The 14,444-nt window shown below is 42.4% G+C and overlaps 1 protein-coding gene across 1 annotated transcript in view; it reads left to right on the top strand.

The window, feature by feature from the left end:
• The window catches only part of MPZL3 (myelin protein zero like 3), a 33,284-nt gene extending 19,618 nt beyond the window's left edge, over positions 1-13,666 (top strand). The window contains exons 3-6 of the mRNA XM_004456325.5: positions 3,602-3,812; positions 5,121-5,286; positions 7,887-7,950; positions 11,598-13,666. Coding sequence (XP_004456382.1) covers positions 3,602-3,812; positions 5,121-5,286; positions 7,887-7,950; positions 11,598-11,624 — 468 coding nt within the window. The 3' untranslated portion in view covers positions 11,625-13,666. The remainder of the gene's footprint in view (positions 1-3,601; positions 3,813-5,120; positions 5,287-7,886; positions 7,951-11,597) is intronic.
• Positions 13,667-14,444: the final 778 nt, after the last annotated feature.

Here is a 14,444-nt window from a genome sequence, read left to right as displayed (position 1 = left end):
AGATTCGATGTACTAAAAAGGGTACCTCCTTGACGTTGGATAGAAAAATTCCATAGGTCCTGGTCACAGATATCCTTTTTCTTAAAGCTGCTCATTTCCTGCTGTATGTAGTTGTCTCATGTGGGTGTATCTCTTTGTTCATCTATGTTCCGTAGGTTTATCTTGGCATCTTCTCCCAGAATATAAACATCTGCCTTGATTTATATAGCTCTCTTTGAAGGAAGTGGTGAAACCTCATGTACAGCTGTTGTTAACAGATGGTCTAGCAGTACTTGAAGCATAATATACTTAATCACACATATAAAGCATAGTTATGGTTCAAATCCCATTGTGGATGTCTAATTGAAAATTGCAGTGCTGTAAAAAACCCTTTCACTTTATGTTTTCAGCAGTATCCTGAGCTCAGGATAAATGTTATCAAGTATGTGAACATCACAGCTATATGTAAGATTGGATTTTTGAAAGTAGCTTTAATTTGTTCATTCTGTCTCCTTCATTGGGAAGAGTTTCTCTTTGATTTTTATGTATAAACTTTGAATTTTGTTTCAGGAGCCATTATCGAATGCTGCATAGCTCTGGAGCTAGGTCGTGGCTTTGTGAAGGAAGCTAGGTTGCATTCCTGTTCCTTTCTTTAGCCTTAAAATAGTTCACTCAAGTGTTCTTTATTCTGAGTGGTCAGGAGACCATGGTTGACCTTATTTGGCTCTGCTTCCTTGGCCAAAAGTAGGACACAGTAAGCCGTGGGGAGCTTCTTTGATCGGAAACCTTAAATACAAAGAGTAGTTCTCTTACAAGGTCGTTCTCTGTGAAGCTGGTTTGTAAATCAGCAAACTCACCCGAAATGGAATTACTGAACCTGCAAAGTTGTACAATGTGCTGTTGCAGTTACATGGCCAGTCAGGTTTCTATCCTACTAATTAGTTAGCAAAGATTGGAGTAACTTGGAATTTACAGACTAGAGTAAACCTGAAGAAGATACACAGCAGGGCTTGCTTTGTTGACAACGAGTTTCAAGACTTTTTGTACTGATGCTAACAATCAGCAGTAGGTATTCTTGACTTCCTCTTTGGTATACTTATTATTTCTTCCTATCTGTATTTCCTACCAGACTGTTCCACGAGAGTAGTAGTCTGTGACTGTTTGGCTCCCACCATGTCCCTTTGCTTACCACAGAACCTAGCATATAGCAGGTGTGCAGTAAATATTTGTTGAAGGAGAGCACAAACAAATGAAGCAGTAAATGATTCAGCGTTTTCTCTAGGAAGCTGTTCTTCAGAATTGGGCAATTCAGTGGTCAAAAACTCCTGGGTGCTGCAGTGGGGAAGGTATCAAGTAAACAAAGAAAGAGGAAAACCTGGTATCTTGCTTAAGAGAGAGAAGTCGTAAGGTATAACTGGTTGTTTTTTGGTGATGAAGTGTCTGATCACCAACTCTGAAGCAGCATCATTTTTTAAAAAGATTTTTTTATTTATTCATGTTTCCCCCCTCCCTCTACTGTCTGCTCTCTGTGTCCATTTGCTATATGTTCTTCTGTGTCTGCTTGTATTCTCATTAGGTGGCTCCAAGAACTGATCCTGGCACCTTCTGGAGTGGGAGAGAGGTGCTCATTCTCTTGTGCCACCTCAGCTCCCTAATCTGCTGCATCTCTTATTCCCTCTCCTCTGTGTCTCTTTTTGTTGTGTCATCTTGCTGTGCCAGCTCTCCACGTGGGTCAGAACTCCTGCGTGGGGCAGCACTCCTGCATGGGGCAGCACTCCACATGGGCCGGCACTCCGCATGGGCCGGCACTCTGCATGGGCCGGCACTCTGCGTGGTCCAGCTTGCCACCTGGGCCACAGTGCCTTTACCAGGAGGCCCTGGGCATCGAGCCCTGGACCTCCTATATGGTAGACGGGAACCCAATTGCTTGAGCCACATCTGCTTCCCTGAAGCAGCATCATTTTAATTCAATTTCTATTCATTGAATATTTCTTTTTTTTTTTTTTTAAAGATTTATTCATTTATTTAATTTCCCCCCCTCCCCTGGTTGTCTGTTCTTGGTGTCTACTTGCTGAGTCTTGTTTCTTTGTCTGCTTTTGTTTCTTTGTCCGCTTCTGTTGTCGTCAGCGGCACAGGAAGTGTGGGCGGCGCCATTCCTGGGCAGGCTGCACTTTCTTTTCACGCTGGGCAGCTTTTCCTCACGGGCGCACTCCTTGCGCGTGGGGCTCCCCCGCGGGGGACACCCTTGCGTGGCATGGCACTCCTTGCGCGCATCAGCACTGCGCATGGCCAGCTCCACACGGGTCAAGGAGGCCCGGGGTTTGAACCGCGGACCTCCCATATGGTAGACGGACGCCCTAACCACTGGGCCAAAGTCCGTTTCCCCATTGAATATTTCTTATCCATTCGACTTGGAGTTTGTATTACTGCTGTTTTGTTTCCTTGGCTGCTCAAGCAAATATCATGCAATGGGTTGGCTTGAACACTGGGAATTAATTAGCTCATGGTTTTGAGACTAGGAAAAAGTCCAAGTCAAGGTGGCACTAAGGCAATACTTTCTTTGCGAAGATTAGTGTTCTGGGGCTGGCTGCCTGTGATCCTTGGTCCTGGGTTCCTCTGTCACATGACGCCTCTCCCTTCTCTTCTGAATTCCATTGACCTTCAGCTTCTTGCTTCTTGTGGCTCTTTCTCTCTTTTTGATTTTCATTTAGCTGATAAAGGACCCCTGTTACAAGATTCAGACCCACCCTGACTGCGTTGGGCCACACCTTAAATGAAGAAACCTCATCACAAGGTCCCACTGACAATGGGTTCACACGCATAGAATGGCTTACGTTTAAGAGCATGTTTTTGCTGTGGTACATAGCTCCAAGCCCCCATTCTTGCCAAGACAGATAACTTGAGAGAGCCTGGATTATATTATACACTTTTGGTAATTCTGAGAATAAAGAAGTCTCCCCTTTGCCACTTACTAATTGTGTGCCTTAGAGTAACTGATTCCATTTTTATTTTTTTAGCCTTATTTTCCTTTCTCTAAATTTGGAATAATTATACCTGCCCCATGTATTTCAGTGTTGATAAGAAGAACAAATGAGTAAATATGTGTGGAAGTCATTTGCAAACTCTAAAGTGCTATGCAAACATTAGATATTACTTTACAACAGGGTTTCAATTTGTCGCTGTTGACATTTTGGGTTGGACAGTTCTTTGTTGTGGTGAGCCGTGCTGCACATTGTAGGATGTTTAGCTACATCCCTGGCCTCTACTCACCAGATTCCAGCAGTGCCTCCCCAGTTGTGACAACCAAAAATGTCTCTAGATATTATCAGGTATCTCCTGGGGGCAAAATCACCCCCTATTGAGAGCTACTGCTTTAGGACTGCAGGGAGAATTTAGACGAGTTTAGAGAGTTAGTGTCCCATGATTCTCTCTTCAGGTATCTTTTTTTCCTGATCATTTTTATTGATCTGACTTTTTACTTACAGGATATACGTGAACAAAGATAAAAAAGTTTGCCTAACAGAAAACTTATACAGTTGTATTTTATTTTGGATCTCTTTTGCTTTACATTTTCATTGCATTTTCCAAATTAACTTTTCTTCTTATGGTGTTGCTTTTGTAGATTTTTCATTATCAGTCTTTCCAGTACCCCACCACAGCCGGCATTTTTCGAGATCGGATTTCCTGGGTTGGAAATGTATACAAGGGGGATGCATCCATCAGCATAATCAACCCTACTATGAGGGACAATGGGACATTCAGCTGTGCTGTGAAGAATCCCCCAGACGTACATCATAATATTCCTGTGACAGAGTTAACAGTCATCGAGAGAGGTAAGCTCGTGGCCACCAAGCCTCCCGCAGTGCTAGTCTGTGGCTACCATGGTGCCCTTTGGAGAGACCAATGATAAGCAAAGCTACCAGTCTTTCTAAGCCTGTTGGGTCATTGCAGCATTGTGTCAAAGTGATTTTTTTGCTGTGCTGATGTGCCCTTGAGCATAATTATTTTAAACCTTTATTTTGCAACCTGAATTTTCTCTTCAAATATCATCATTATTCTGCCCTCCCTAGCCCCCCCACCCCTTTTTTTCCTTTCAATTTCAGGTGATCATAAGTCTTGTGGAATGTATGGTCAACTGCCAAATAGTTAGAGGCATGTATCTATGTGAAATAGAAGGCATCCCAGTTTCCTTAATATGTGCATAGCCCCCAGTCACGAGACAGCGTCCTTGCCTAGGCCTTGAAAAGATAGTCCCTCTAATGATGGGCAGCAGCATGTTTCTTTTATGCTGCAAAGAGCAGCAGTTTCCTTTTAGTAGTGAGATGGGAGGAGAGGGGGTTAAGGTCTGACCTCTTGTTCTACATTATTCCCTAGTGACTCGTGAATGGTCATGGTCATTCTAGTCCTTAGATGTATTTGAGCCAAAGACTTAGAGATTCAGAACTGCATTATGGTTCATTATAAATGCCTTACTGTTTCTCAAGTGTTCCCTTCCTTCCTTCTTCTTTTTAAAGATAGTAACTCATGTTTCAAAGGCATGGGCTCATTTATAGACTGCTGGTAGGAATAGTAACTGATAAAGTTTTTCTGGAAGACAGATTCCTTAATTCCATTTAAAATTTTATCTTAAAGCATAAGTATTTACAACCAAGGATAGTCATCATAATATGAGTTTTAGATTCAAAGAATTGGAAACAACTTGAATGTATATCATTAGAAAATTGATTAAATAAATGACTTGGTATGGTAGAATACTATGCAGCCATTAAAAATCACTTCTGAAAGGAATTTTTAATGACATGGAAAATATTTGTCATATATTTAGTAAGAAAGCAGGCTAAAATTGGTATGTGCAATATGGTCCATACTTCTAAAAATATATACCCCACCCCCACATACACACCCACCATGCCCACACACTTCTTAAAAAAGATCAAAAGGGTAGACACCAAAGTATTATACATAGATGGTAGGATTATGGGTAATTTTGAATTCTTATTTGTACTTATGTGTGTTTTCTACCTTTCCACAATGAATTCTTCCTTTTGTAGTCAGAAGAAATACAAGGATAAAACTAAAACCCGTTTCGTGTCTGTTGATGACAGAAGCACCTCTCTTTGACCTTCTCTTTTTCCTCCTAGGTTTTGGCACCATGCTCTCCTCTGTGGCCCTTCTTTCCATCCTTGTCTTCATTCCCTCAGCTGTGGTGGTTGTCCTGCTTCTGGTGAGAATGGGGAGAAAGTTGGCGGGACTGAAGAAGAGGAGCAAGTCTGGCTATAAGAAGTCGTCTATTGAGGTTTCAGATGAGTAAGTCTAACCAGAGCCCTGAGCAGTCAACCTGTTTCCTCCTCAGAGCCCTGTGGTATGGATGTGGATGGCACCCAGAGGCCTGCTTCCATGCCTTCCTTCCAAGTTTAGGTCTGCTGGTGAAATTTCTTTTTTTTTTTTAAAGATTTATTTTTTATTTATTCCTCTCCCCTTCCACGCTGCCCCCCGCCCGTGCCCTCCCCCCAGTTGTCTGCTCTCTGTGTCCACTCGCTGTGTATTCTTCTGTGTCCGCTTGTATTCTTGTCAGTGGCACCTGGAATCTGTGCTTCGTTTTGTTGCGTCATCTTGCTGTGTCAGCTCTCCATGTGTGCGGCGCCACTCCTGGGCAGGCTGCACTTTTTTTGTGCTGGTTGGATTTCCTTATGGGGTGTACTACTTGTGCGTGGGGTTCCCCTACATGGGGGATACTCCTGCGTGGCATGGCACTCCTTGTGCGCATCAGCACTGTGCGTGGGCCAACTCATCATACGGGTCAGGAGGCCCTGAGTATGAACCTTGGACCTCCCATGTGGTAGACAAATGCCCTATCAGTTGGGCCAAATCCGCTTCCCTGAAATTTCTTTTTGAAGAGAATGGTTTTGCTGAGGAGTACCAGAAGAAAGGCTGAATGAAGAGCTGGCAACCCAAACTACTTACCTAATGGCTACCAGTTACCACTTAACACACAAGCTAGAATAAACTACCTGTATTTCATTCTGACATTTCTCTTCACACAATAAATATGGTAAAGATTTAAGGTAAAAAATAAAATAAAAAAATGAAACGTGTGGATATTAAATTTGGGGGAGGTGAAGGGGTTGATATTATGATTCTAATTTCCTGCTTTGGAAATTGGATTGCACAGTGCCGTGGTTCTGAATATAAAGTCTAAAGCAAGATTCCATTTCTTGAAAATTGAAAGGAAGTTCCACCAAGTCAGTTATTTTCCCCTTCTTCTTGTTTTTGGCACTGAGGTTGACGTCTCCCTCCTGGCCAAGCAGTGAGAGAGGCTTTGGGAAGAGCCCTGGCGGGCAAAATCGATTTCAGTAAGCAATATGTGTTCTCGGTCAGCAGATGCTTTAAAAGGGTTCATTGGATTGGGGTTATCAAAAGCACTTATCAAACATTCCTCTGCCAGTGAGCAGGCATGGTAGGTTTTTTTCCCCCTAAAGACAAATCTACTTAAAAAAAAAAAAAAGATAACAAAAGTCTACATGAAAACCTCTTGGTTCTTCATTGTTCGTATCAGGAGTTCTTAACCTGGGGAAGGGGAAGTCTTACCTCAAGAGGGTCCAGAACTTTTTCTCTGTATGTGTGTGTGCCTGCCCTTTTCAGAGGAATGTATGGCCCAAAGTAGGTAAAGAACTCCTAGTTAGAAAGTGAAAATGTCGATTTCTAAGCATGGCCTTTAAGACTGTTTAAGATTTGACCCTAATTTATGTTGTTTCCTCCCATTTCTTCTCATTCTCTCACACTCTGGCTACAGTGAATTTTTCCCGCCAAATATACTAAACACATACAGACCTCTCTCCTTCCCCCACCATGCTTTTCTCTAGACTTGGAATGCCTTCCTTCCCTTGTTTGCCTGGAAAACTCTTATCCTTCAAGATCCAGCTGAAACGTCCCCTTTTCTTGAGTTTCTTTGAGTCCTCTGGGAGAATCAGTCACTCCTTCCTCTTTGCTGCCACAGCACTTTGACCTTAACTCTACTAAAACCTTGACCACATTGTATTATAATTTATTTGCTAAGTTTTAGTAGTTCTGTCATGCTCTGAGACTATGAACTCTTCAAGGGTCTGTGATTGATTTATCTTTACCCCCAGCCTGGGACATGTTGCTCAGTATATTTCTGAATGAATGATTGTGACAGACTTCTGTTTATTGATACTTACTACGGTATGTGTTTTACATGTTTGTTTATTTATTTTTAAAGATCTATTTAATTAATTTATTTTTTCCCACACCATTATTGTTTTTCACTTGCTGTGTCTGTTCATCTTCCTTGTTTCTTTAGGAGGCACTGGGAGCCAAACCCTGGACCTCTGATCTGGGAGGGAGGTGCCCAATTGCTTGAGGCACCTCTGCTCCCTGCTTTTGTTGTGTTCTCATTATGTTTTTCCTTCCCACATCTCTTGTTGCATCATCCTGTTGTGTCAGCTCGCTGCGCCTGCTTGTCGCATCAACTCACTGTCTTCTTTAAGAGGCACTGGGAATCTCTGCTCCCTGCTTTGTTGTGTCTCTTGTTATGTTTTTTCTTCTTGTGTCTCTTGTTGGGTCAACTTGCCGCACCAGCCCATCATGTCGACTCGCTATCTTCTTTAGGAGGCACTGGGATCCGAACCAGTGACCTCCCATGTGGTAGGCAAGAGCCCAGTCTCCTGAGCCCATCTGCTTCCCCATATGTTTATTTTTTATGTACTCGGAACAGCAAGAGTAGGTGGCAACAGCTGCATTCTATAGATGAGGAAACAGCCTTCTGGAATTGAAGTAACTTGCCCAGAGTCACCAGTCAGGTGTCATGACTTTGACACCTGTGCTCTTAACTGCTCTACTGTACTGTAGATGGTGTGTATTCAGATTTGGTTTTTCCCTTTCTACAGCACTGACCAAGAGGAGGAAAACAATTGCATGAAGAGACTTTGTGTCCGTTGTGCTGAGTGCCTGGTAAGCCCACGCCATTTCTTCTGTTTACTGTTGGCATTTCACTTTCCTGTTAACCTAAGGGGATGTTTTGTCCTTAGATGCGGTGGAGGAGATGCAGGTAGGTCCAAAGCAAGGTATGAACCAGGGTCTTCTCCCAAAACATCTTGGTCTCAGGGGAAGCCTGCAAGTCTCACCATTATTTTGTTTTCTGTCTCATGGGCAAAGACCGGTATCCTTAGATTAGGGAAGGGCATTGTGTAGAGCAGTCTCTGCTGACAGAGAAAATCTTGAAAGAGGTACGTCCCACGATCCTGAGTTTACTTGGAGTCTCTGGATCCAGAGCCCTGAATTTAGCTTTTCTGCTGAGCCTTAGTTCTTCACAGAGAGTTGGACTAATATTTTTTAGGTGACTTGATGACCTTTTATCAATACCCGAGATGAAAGGTTGGAGTTTTGTGTTTTCTTTGTCACCTTTGAAAGTTGAAGTTTCGATTTACATTTCAAAAGGCTGTCACCCCTCCCCGGCTTTGAGCACCTGCTGTGACTGGTAGCCTTGTGTGGCTGTCCCAGGATCCAGGAGGAGGAAAGACTCTGATGTGGTGAAGTTATAAGATGTCAAAAGCACCTTATGAGCTAATATGAAACATACCTGTCATTTCAGGGTTTAAACTTGAGCCCTCTTTGTACTTACTGCCAAGCTCAGTGCTTGGCCAGGTGGCCACAGCCCAGTTACTCATTGCAGTGTTCTTTAGTTCTTTCTCTCATGTACTTACATATAGTAGGTACAATGAGAGAAAGGTTGATAGCAGTGGCGGAGAAGATGTAATAACAACTCTTTGGGGTTTGACTATTTTGATAACACAAAATAAGTAAATGCCCAGAAGATTGTTACCTACATCTCAGTATATATTCATTCTACAGTTACTTCTTGAGCAACTTCCATGTCCTAGATACTCTTCTAGGTACTTAGGGAACAGCAGAGAGCATACCTGACAAAAATCCCTCCCCTAAAGGACTTACATCCTTTTCCTGGAGAACTCTTTCTCATCTCCAAGATACAGCTGAAATGTTACCTTCTCTTAAATTGGGGTATAAACACTAACTAATTACTAAATAAAAAAATAAATGAAATGTCAGATGGTGGCTAATGCTATGGAGAAACGAGAAAGGACATGGGGAGTGCTGGATCAGGGGTGCACTATTAAATAGGGTGGACAGAGACATCCTTGCTGAGATGGCATTTGAGTAGAAACGTAAAAGAAGTAGATGGCAAGCCACACAGCTATTGCTGAAGAGCTTTCTAGGCAGAGGAAATGGCAGGTGCAGAGACTCCAAGCAGGAACATGAGTGGCAAGATCTAGGAACAGCAAGGAGGCCCCTGTGGCTGGAATGATGTCTGAAAGGGGAAAAATGGTGTTTGTTGAAATCAGAGAGATATATTGCAGCAGCCAGAACTTAGAGAGCCGTACTTACCGGGGATTGTTATGAGTTGGGCCTTTACTCTTAATGAAGCTGGGTCATTGGAGGTTTTTGAGAAGAGAAGAAATATGAACTGATTTATGTTTTAAAAGGGTCACTGTAGTTTCTATGTTGAGACTAGATGGTCAGAGACCATGACAGAATCCAGGAGACCAATTAGGAAGCTTTAACAGTAATCCAGGTGAGAGAAGATGGTGGCTCAAGGTGGTGGTGGTAGGGGTGGTGAGAAGTGGTTGTATTCTCGTTATTTTGAAGGTAAACCCAGAGGATTTGCTGTGTTACATGTCTATATGAAAGAATAAGAGGAGTCAAGGATAATTCGAAGGCTTTTGGCTTGAGCAACTCATAGAAGAGACTTGCCATTTTCTAATATGTAGATGTCTGAGGGTAGAACAAGTTTTGGGAGAAAGATCAGGAGTTGGAATGGGGCATATTAATTTTGAAAGCTTATTAAACATTCAAGTGGAGATGTAGAGTGACAATTAGATATATGGGTATGGATTTCAGAAGAGAGATGTAGACTGGAGATGTAAACTTGGGAGTCATCAGTAGGTAGAGACTGGTTGGAGACATTTCCACCAAGGAATTGAGTGCAGATAGAGATCAAGGGACTAAGCCCTGCACTCCAAGGTTTGTCTGATGATGTGATACAGGGAAGCTACTATAGGAGGCTGAGAAGGAATAGCTAGTAAGGCAGGAGGAAAATCAGGAGAGTTTGGTATCCTGGAATATCAAGTAAAGAAATTGTTTCAAGAAGGGAGTGATTGTGCCAATTGCTGCTGAATCAGGCCAGCTGAAATAAGAATTGAGAACTGATTGTTGAATGATCTCATAAGGTGGGAGGGCATTGCTTACCTTGGCAAAAGATAGCTTTAGTGGAATAGTGGGGAGTAGAAAAGAATATGAAGAGATATATTGGAGACAGGATAAACAACTCTTTCAAGGAATTTTACTGTAGAGGGATGTAGAGAAATAGGGTACTAGGTAGAGGGAGGTGTCAAGAGTTTTCTTGTTAAGAAGTTTCCTTGCTTGTTGATGGGAATGATCCTGTAGAGAGGAAAAACTGATGCTGCAGGAGAGGGAGCAGAGGACTGCTGGAGTGATGCCAGGATCTAGAGCACAAGTAGAGATGTTGGTCTTAAAGGCAGAGGCAGGGAAGTGGACTTGGCCCAGTGGTTAGGGCGTCCGTCTACCACATGGGAGGTCTGCGGTTCAAACCCCGGGCCTCCTTGACCTGTGTGGAGCTGGCCCATGCACAGTGCTGATGGGCGCAAGGAGTGCCCTGCCACGCAGGGGTGTCCCCGCATAGGGGAGCCCCACGCACAAGGAGTGCGCCCCATAAGGAGAGCCGCCCAGCGCCAAAGAAAGTTCAGCCTGCCCAGGAATGGCGCCGCACACACGGAGAGGTGACGCAGCAAGATGATGCAACAAAAAGAAACACAGATTCCCGAGCCACTGACAACAACAGAAGCGGACAAAAACAAGAACACGCAGCAAATGGACACAGAGAACAGACAACTGGGTGGGGGAGGGAAGGGGAGAGAAATAAATAAAAATAAATCTTAAAAAAAAAGGATTACAACTGGGAATAAATCCAAAATATTAAAAAAAAGGCAGAGGTACTGTTTCCATACAAACAGAATGGAGGGCCACTGGAGGAGCCCAGATGCAGGGGAATGTTAACTGTCATTAACAGTTCTGTGAGATAATAACAGTTCTATTATCCCATTTTATAGATGAGGAAATTGAGACTCAGGGAAGTTAAATAAATTTGCCCAAGGTCATATAGCCAGCAGGAGGTGGAGCTGGAATTGGAACTCAAACGTAGACTGGCCCCTCACCTAAACTCCTAATCATAACCTGAGGATGAATCTCAGTTCTGCTGCAGACAAGCCACCCTTTCATGTATGTTGAGGTTTTAAAAAAAATACTCACCAAGCAGAAGGAAATCATTAGAGGTTTGAAGCAGAAATGACCCCAATAGACACTTCTCTTATCTATAATGGACAATTACATTGCAGTCCTATGATGCTTTTGGTGTGTTGAGCCAGTGGTACTTCACTGCCTCCCTGCTTAAGTTGCCCAAGCCAAGTTCTCTTAGGGGCTCCTAATGTGTGGCCTTTGCCCAAATTCTGATGGTGTCATTCTACTTCATATACCCATAATACCTGCTGTTCTTTCCCCTCCAGGATTCAGACTATGAAGAGACATATTGATGAAAATCTACAGGATATAAGAAGAGTCACCATCAAATAACAGGAAACATCCATTCCACTGGCAGCTAAAGCCTCTCCGATCAGTGGAGCTGGCCTGGACCAGCAGTGATGGAGGATTCTGAAGTTTTCAGTAAAGACTTGAGGAACCATTTATTTATTGAAGAAATGTTCTTGTATTTATAAACTGTTCAAAAACTCTCAGAAGAGACTCATAACCATCCCTTCTAATAAGTTATACTCTCATTGAATGAAGGAATTCTATTCCTGAATGAAAGCTACTCTTTGTTTCATCTTTGCTCTTGAATGTGTTACAAGTTTTCTCCCAATTATTGGAGGGAGAATGCTAAATGTTTGCCACATTGCTAATGCCTAGATAATTTTTAAAAATAAGATGGAGCTTGTAGCTTCCTGCTGTGCCACCAGACAGAAATATTTGTTTGGGATAGTTACTCTTTATTTTTTGCTCCATGAACATTTTCTGCTGTGAGTTAGGATACTCATAGGTTTGATGATCTTATCATCATTTGTATTTGGGTGATTTGGATAGTATAACACCAATTTCCATAGAGTTGGTAGGATCAGGAGTCAATGCTTTGCTTTGACTGAGTTTTTAAGTATTAAATGAAGTGTTATCAATTTGCAATTAAGGAAACGAGTAGTGAGGTAGAGGGATTCCTTTTGTCTTGCTGGGTGCGATTTGGGCCGAGGGCCCTTTTTATTTTACTTTCTTACAGGTGAATGTTTTATGATTTCCTTCTTGACTTTTCAGGTCAGATGCAAAAAAATCTCTAAAGAAGATTTTTGGTGGGGACATACAGATCACAGTTCTTTGGGCCCTTTGTTAAATATGTGTTTGTCTGGGGACCAATCTAGTGAAACATTTTCTGACACCTCAACAGAGAAAAACAGTTTGAGCAAGGAGAAAAATTAATCTGGGCTTTAGAAGATTTGATGATAGAGATCGAATAGTGAGGGTGGCTTTTTGTGGGCCCTCATTTCTCTGAAAGAAATTGTGTTTCAGGAAACCAATGAAAGCCACATCCCATTAAATGAGGAACCTGTTTTCGCTAGATTTTCTTGAAATTTCCTTGTGGATGTGTTGTGAGGATTAATCCAGTGTGGCATGTTTGTCATTTTAGGTAAATGGTGCTGTGAGTACTCAGTCGTGTTATTTTATAGCTTTAACCATGATTTGAACCAGTCCCTTTTAAAAGTACCCAACAATAGAGTCCTTCATGGGAAGAGAGGACGTTGATCGTTTAGTCTGCTCCAAGAGTTTGTGACCACCTCACAGTCATAAGGCTGCTATCTGTTTCCTTCCTCATTCCTTATATTGAAGTTTGGGTTATAGCTCCCCCCCCCCCTCCGCCAAAGTAGCATACACAACAGTTTTGAACACCTGCTTTCCTTAAGGATGCAAAGAAAAATCTTTTTCAACCTTTGTTTTAATATTTTCTACAGTGCTATTTTTTCTCTCTCTTTCTCTTTGCTGCTTCCTGGGTTCTTGTCATACCATATGGAGACCTTCTTAAGGGATTAAAAGCCTTTCAGAGTTTTTCTTTGGCTGCTGAACTCTTTACTTGTGGTTACATTGCCTTATGAGTTCTGCGCATTGAACTATTATGTTACAATAAAGTGCTTTGTGTTTCCTAAGTGACCTGGTACCTTGGGGTACTTAGGGAATATCTTAATTCTCTGCACCTCCCAAATTGGGCATTGGTGCTTCAAGAAAGGAGGTTATGTATCCCTGTTAAAAAAAAAAAAAAAACCCTGAATGTTCTACTGTGTTACTCAGTTATTGTTCCAAAGCTGCAAGAAGATCCATGGAGAATGGACCAAGACTATCATTTAATTGCACAACTCAAAACTTTGCTGCCAGAAGAGGTAACTCCATCCTCTGACTCTAGTGTGAGACTTATTCTGGAATCTTGCTGTTTGTTTGTTTGGTTGGTTGGAGGGTATGCTGTTGTAAGCAACATGCACAGACATTGTAATCTTGGTATCTTTACCAGGTCTTAGTTAATAAACTTCTTTGCACTTTCTGGCTTTGTGTCGGTGTGTATCTAAATAGAAATGAGGGTTGTCAAACGAAAGAGAAGGGGGGTTGTGGTTTTTCAGCATCAAGCAACCAGTCATCTCTGAGCCCAGCAAGAACCTGCATAAATTCACTAGCGAGCGGCATGCTGGAGCCAATTTATGCTCCTTTCTGAGAGCCGATGTCCTGAGAGCCAATGGTTAAATTTGTAGGAACTTTGCAAACTGGTTTTTATAGCTTTGGTAGCTTGAAACTGGCCATGGTGGGGGCATCTGCACTAGAAAATCATTGATTTACCAGAAGCACATCACTTCTCAAGGACCATGTGGTGCAGTCCTTGAGAAGAGCAAGCATTCAACAACTTTTCAAATGATACAGGACAAATTCTATAAACCGAGTATACACGTGTCTAGGTCAAGCTGATCTGGTGAAAATCGAAGATGTATGCATTGATGGTGCTTGCTTTGAAGTGGTGACTTAAGATCGTGAGATGCCTTGGAGTAAGGAAGTAAATAAGGGAGACTACTATACCTTAAATACAGAGCAAACTGTTTTGTGTTAATCATAAATTGCTGTATTTTGTTTGCACCAGGCTGACTTCTTTCTCAGCAAATATTTGCCTGATGCTATTCAAGCTCCCACCTGCAGAGAGCTTGTCATCAGAAGGGGGAGATGACACCCACGGAGATCTCTAATGCAAGGCTACTTCTATAAGTTAAAGTGCGACCTCTTTTTAGAATGAAAGCGTAAATAAAAATTGGGTAACGGGCCAGATGACTGAAAGG

Source organism: Dasypus novemcinctus, chromosome 27, assembly GCF_030445035.2.
Source record: "Dasypus novemcinctus isolate mDasNov1 chromosome 27, mDasNov1.1.hap2, whole genome shotgun sequence".
Taxonomy (NCBI): domain Eukaryota; kingdom Metazoa; phylum Chordata; class Mammalia; order Cingulata; family Dasypodidae; genus Dasypus; species Dasypus novemcinctus.
This window is presented reverse-complemented; position numbering and strand designations above follow the sequence as displayed.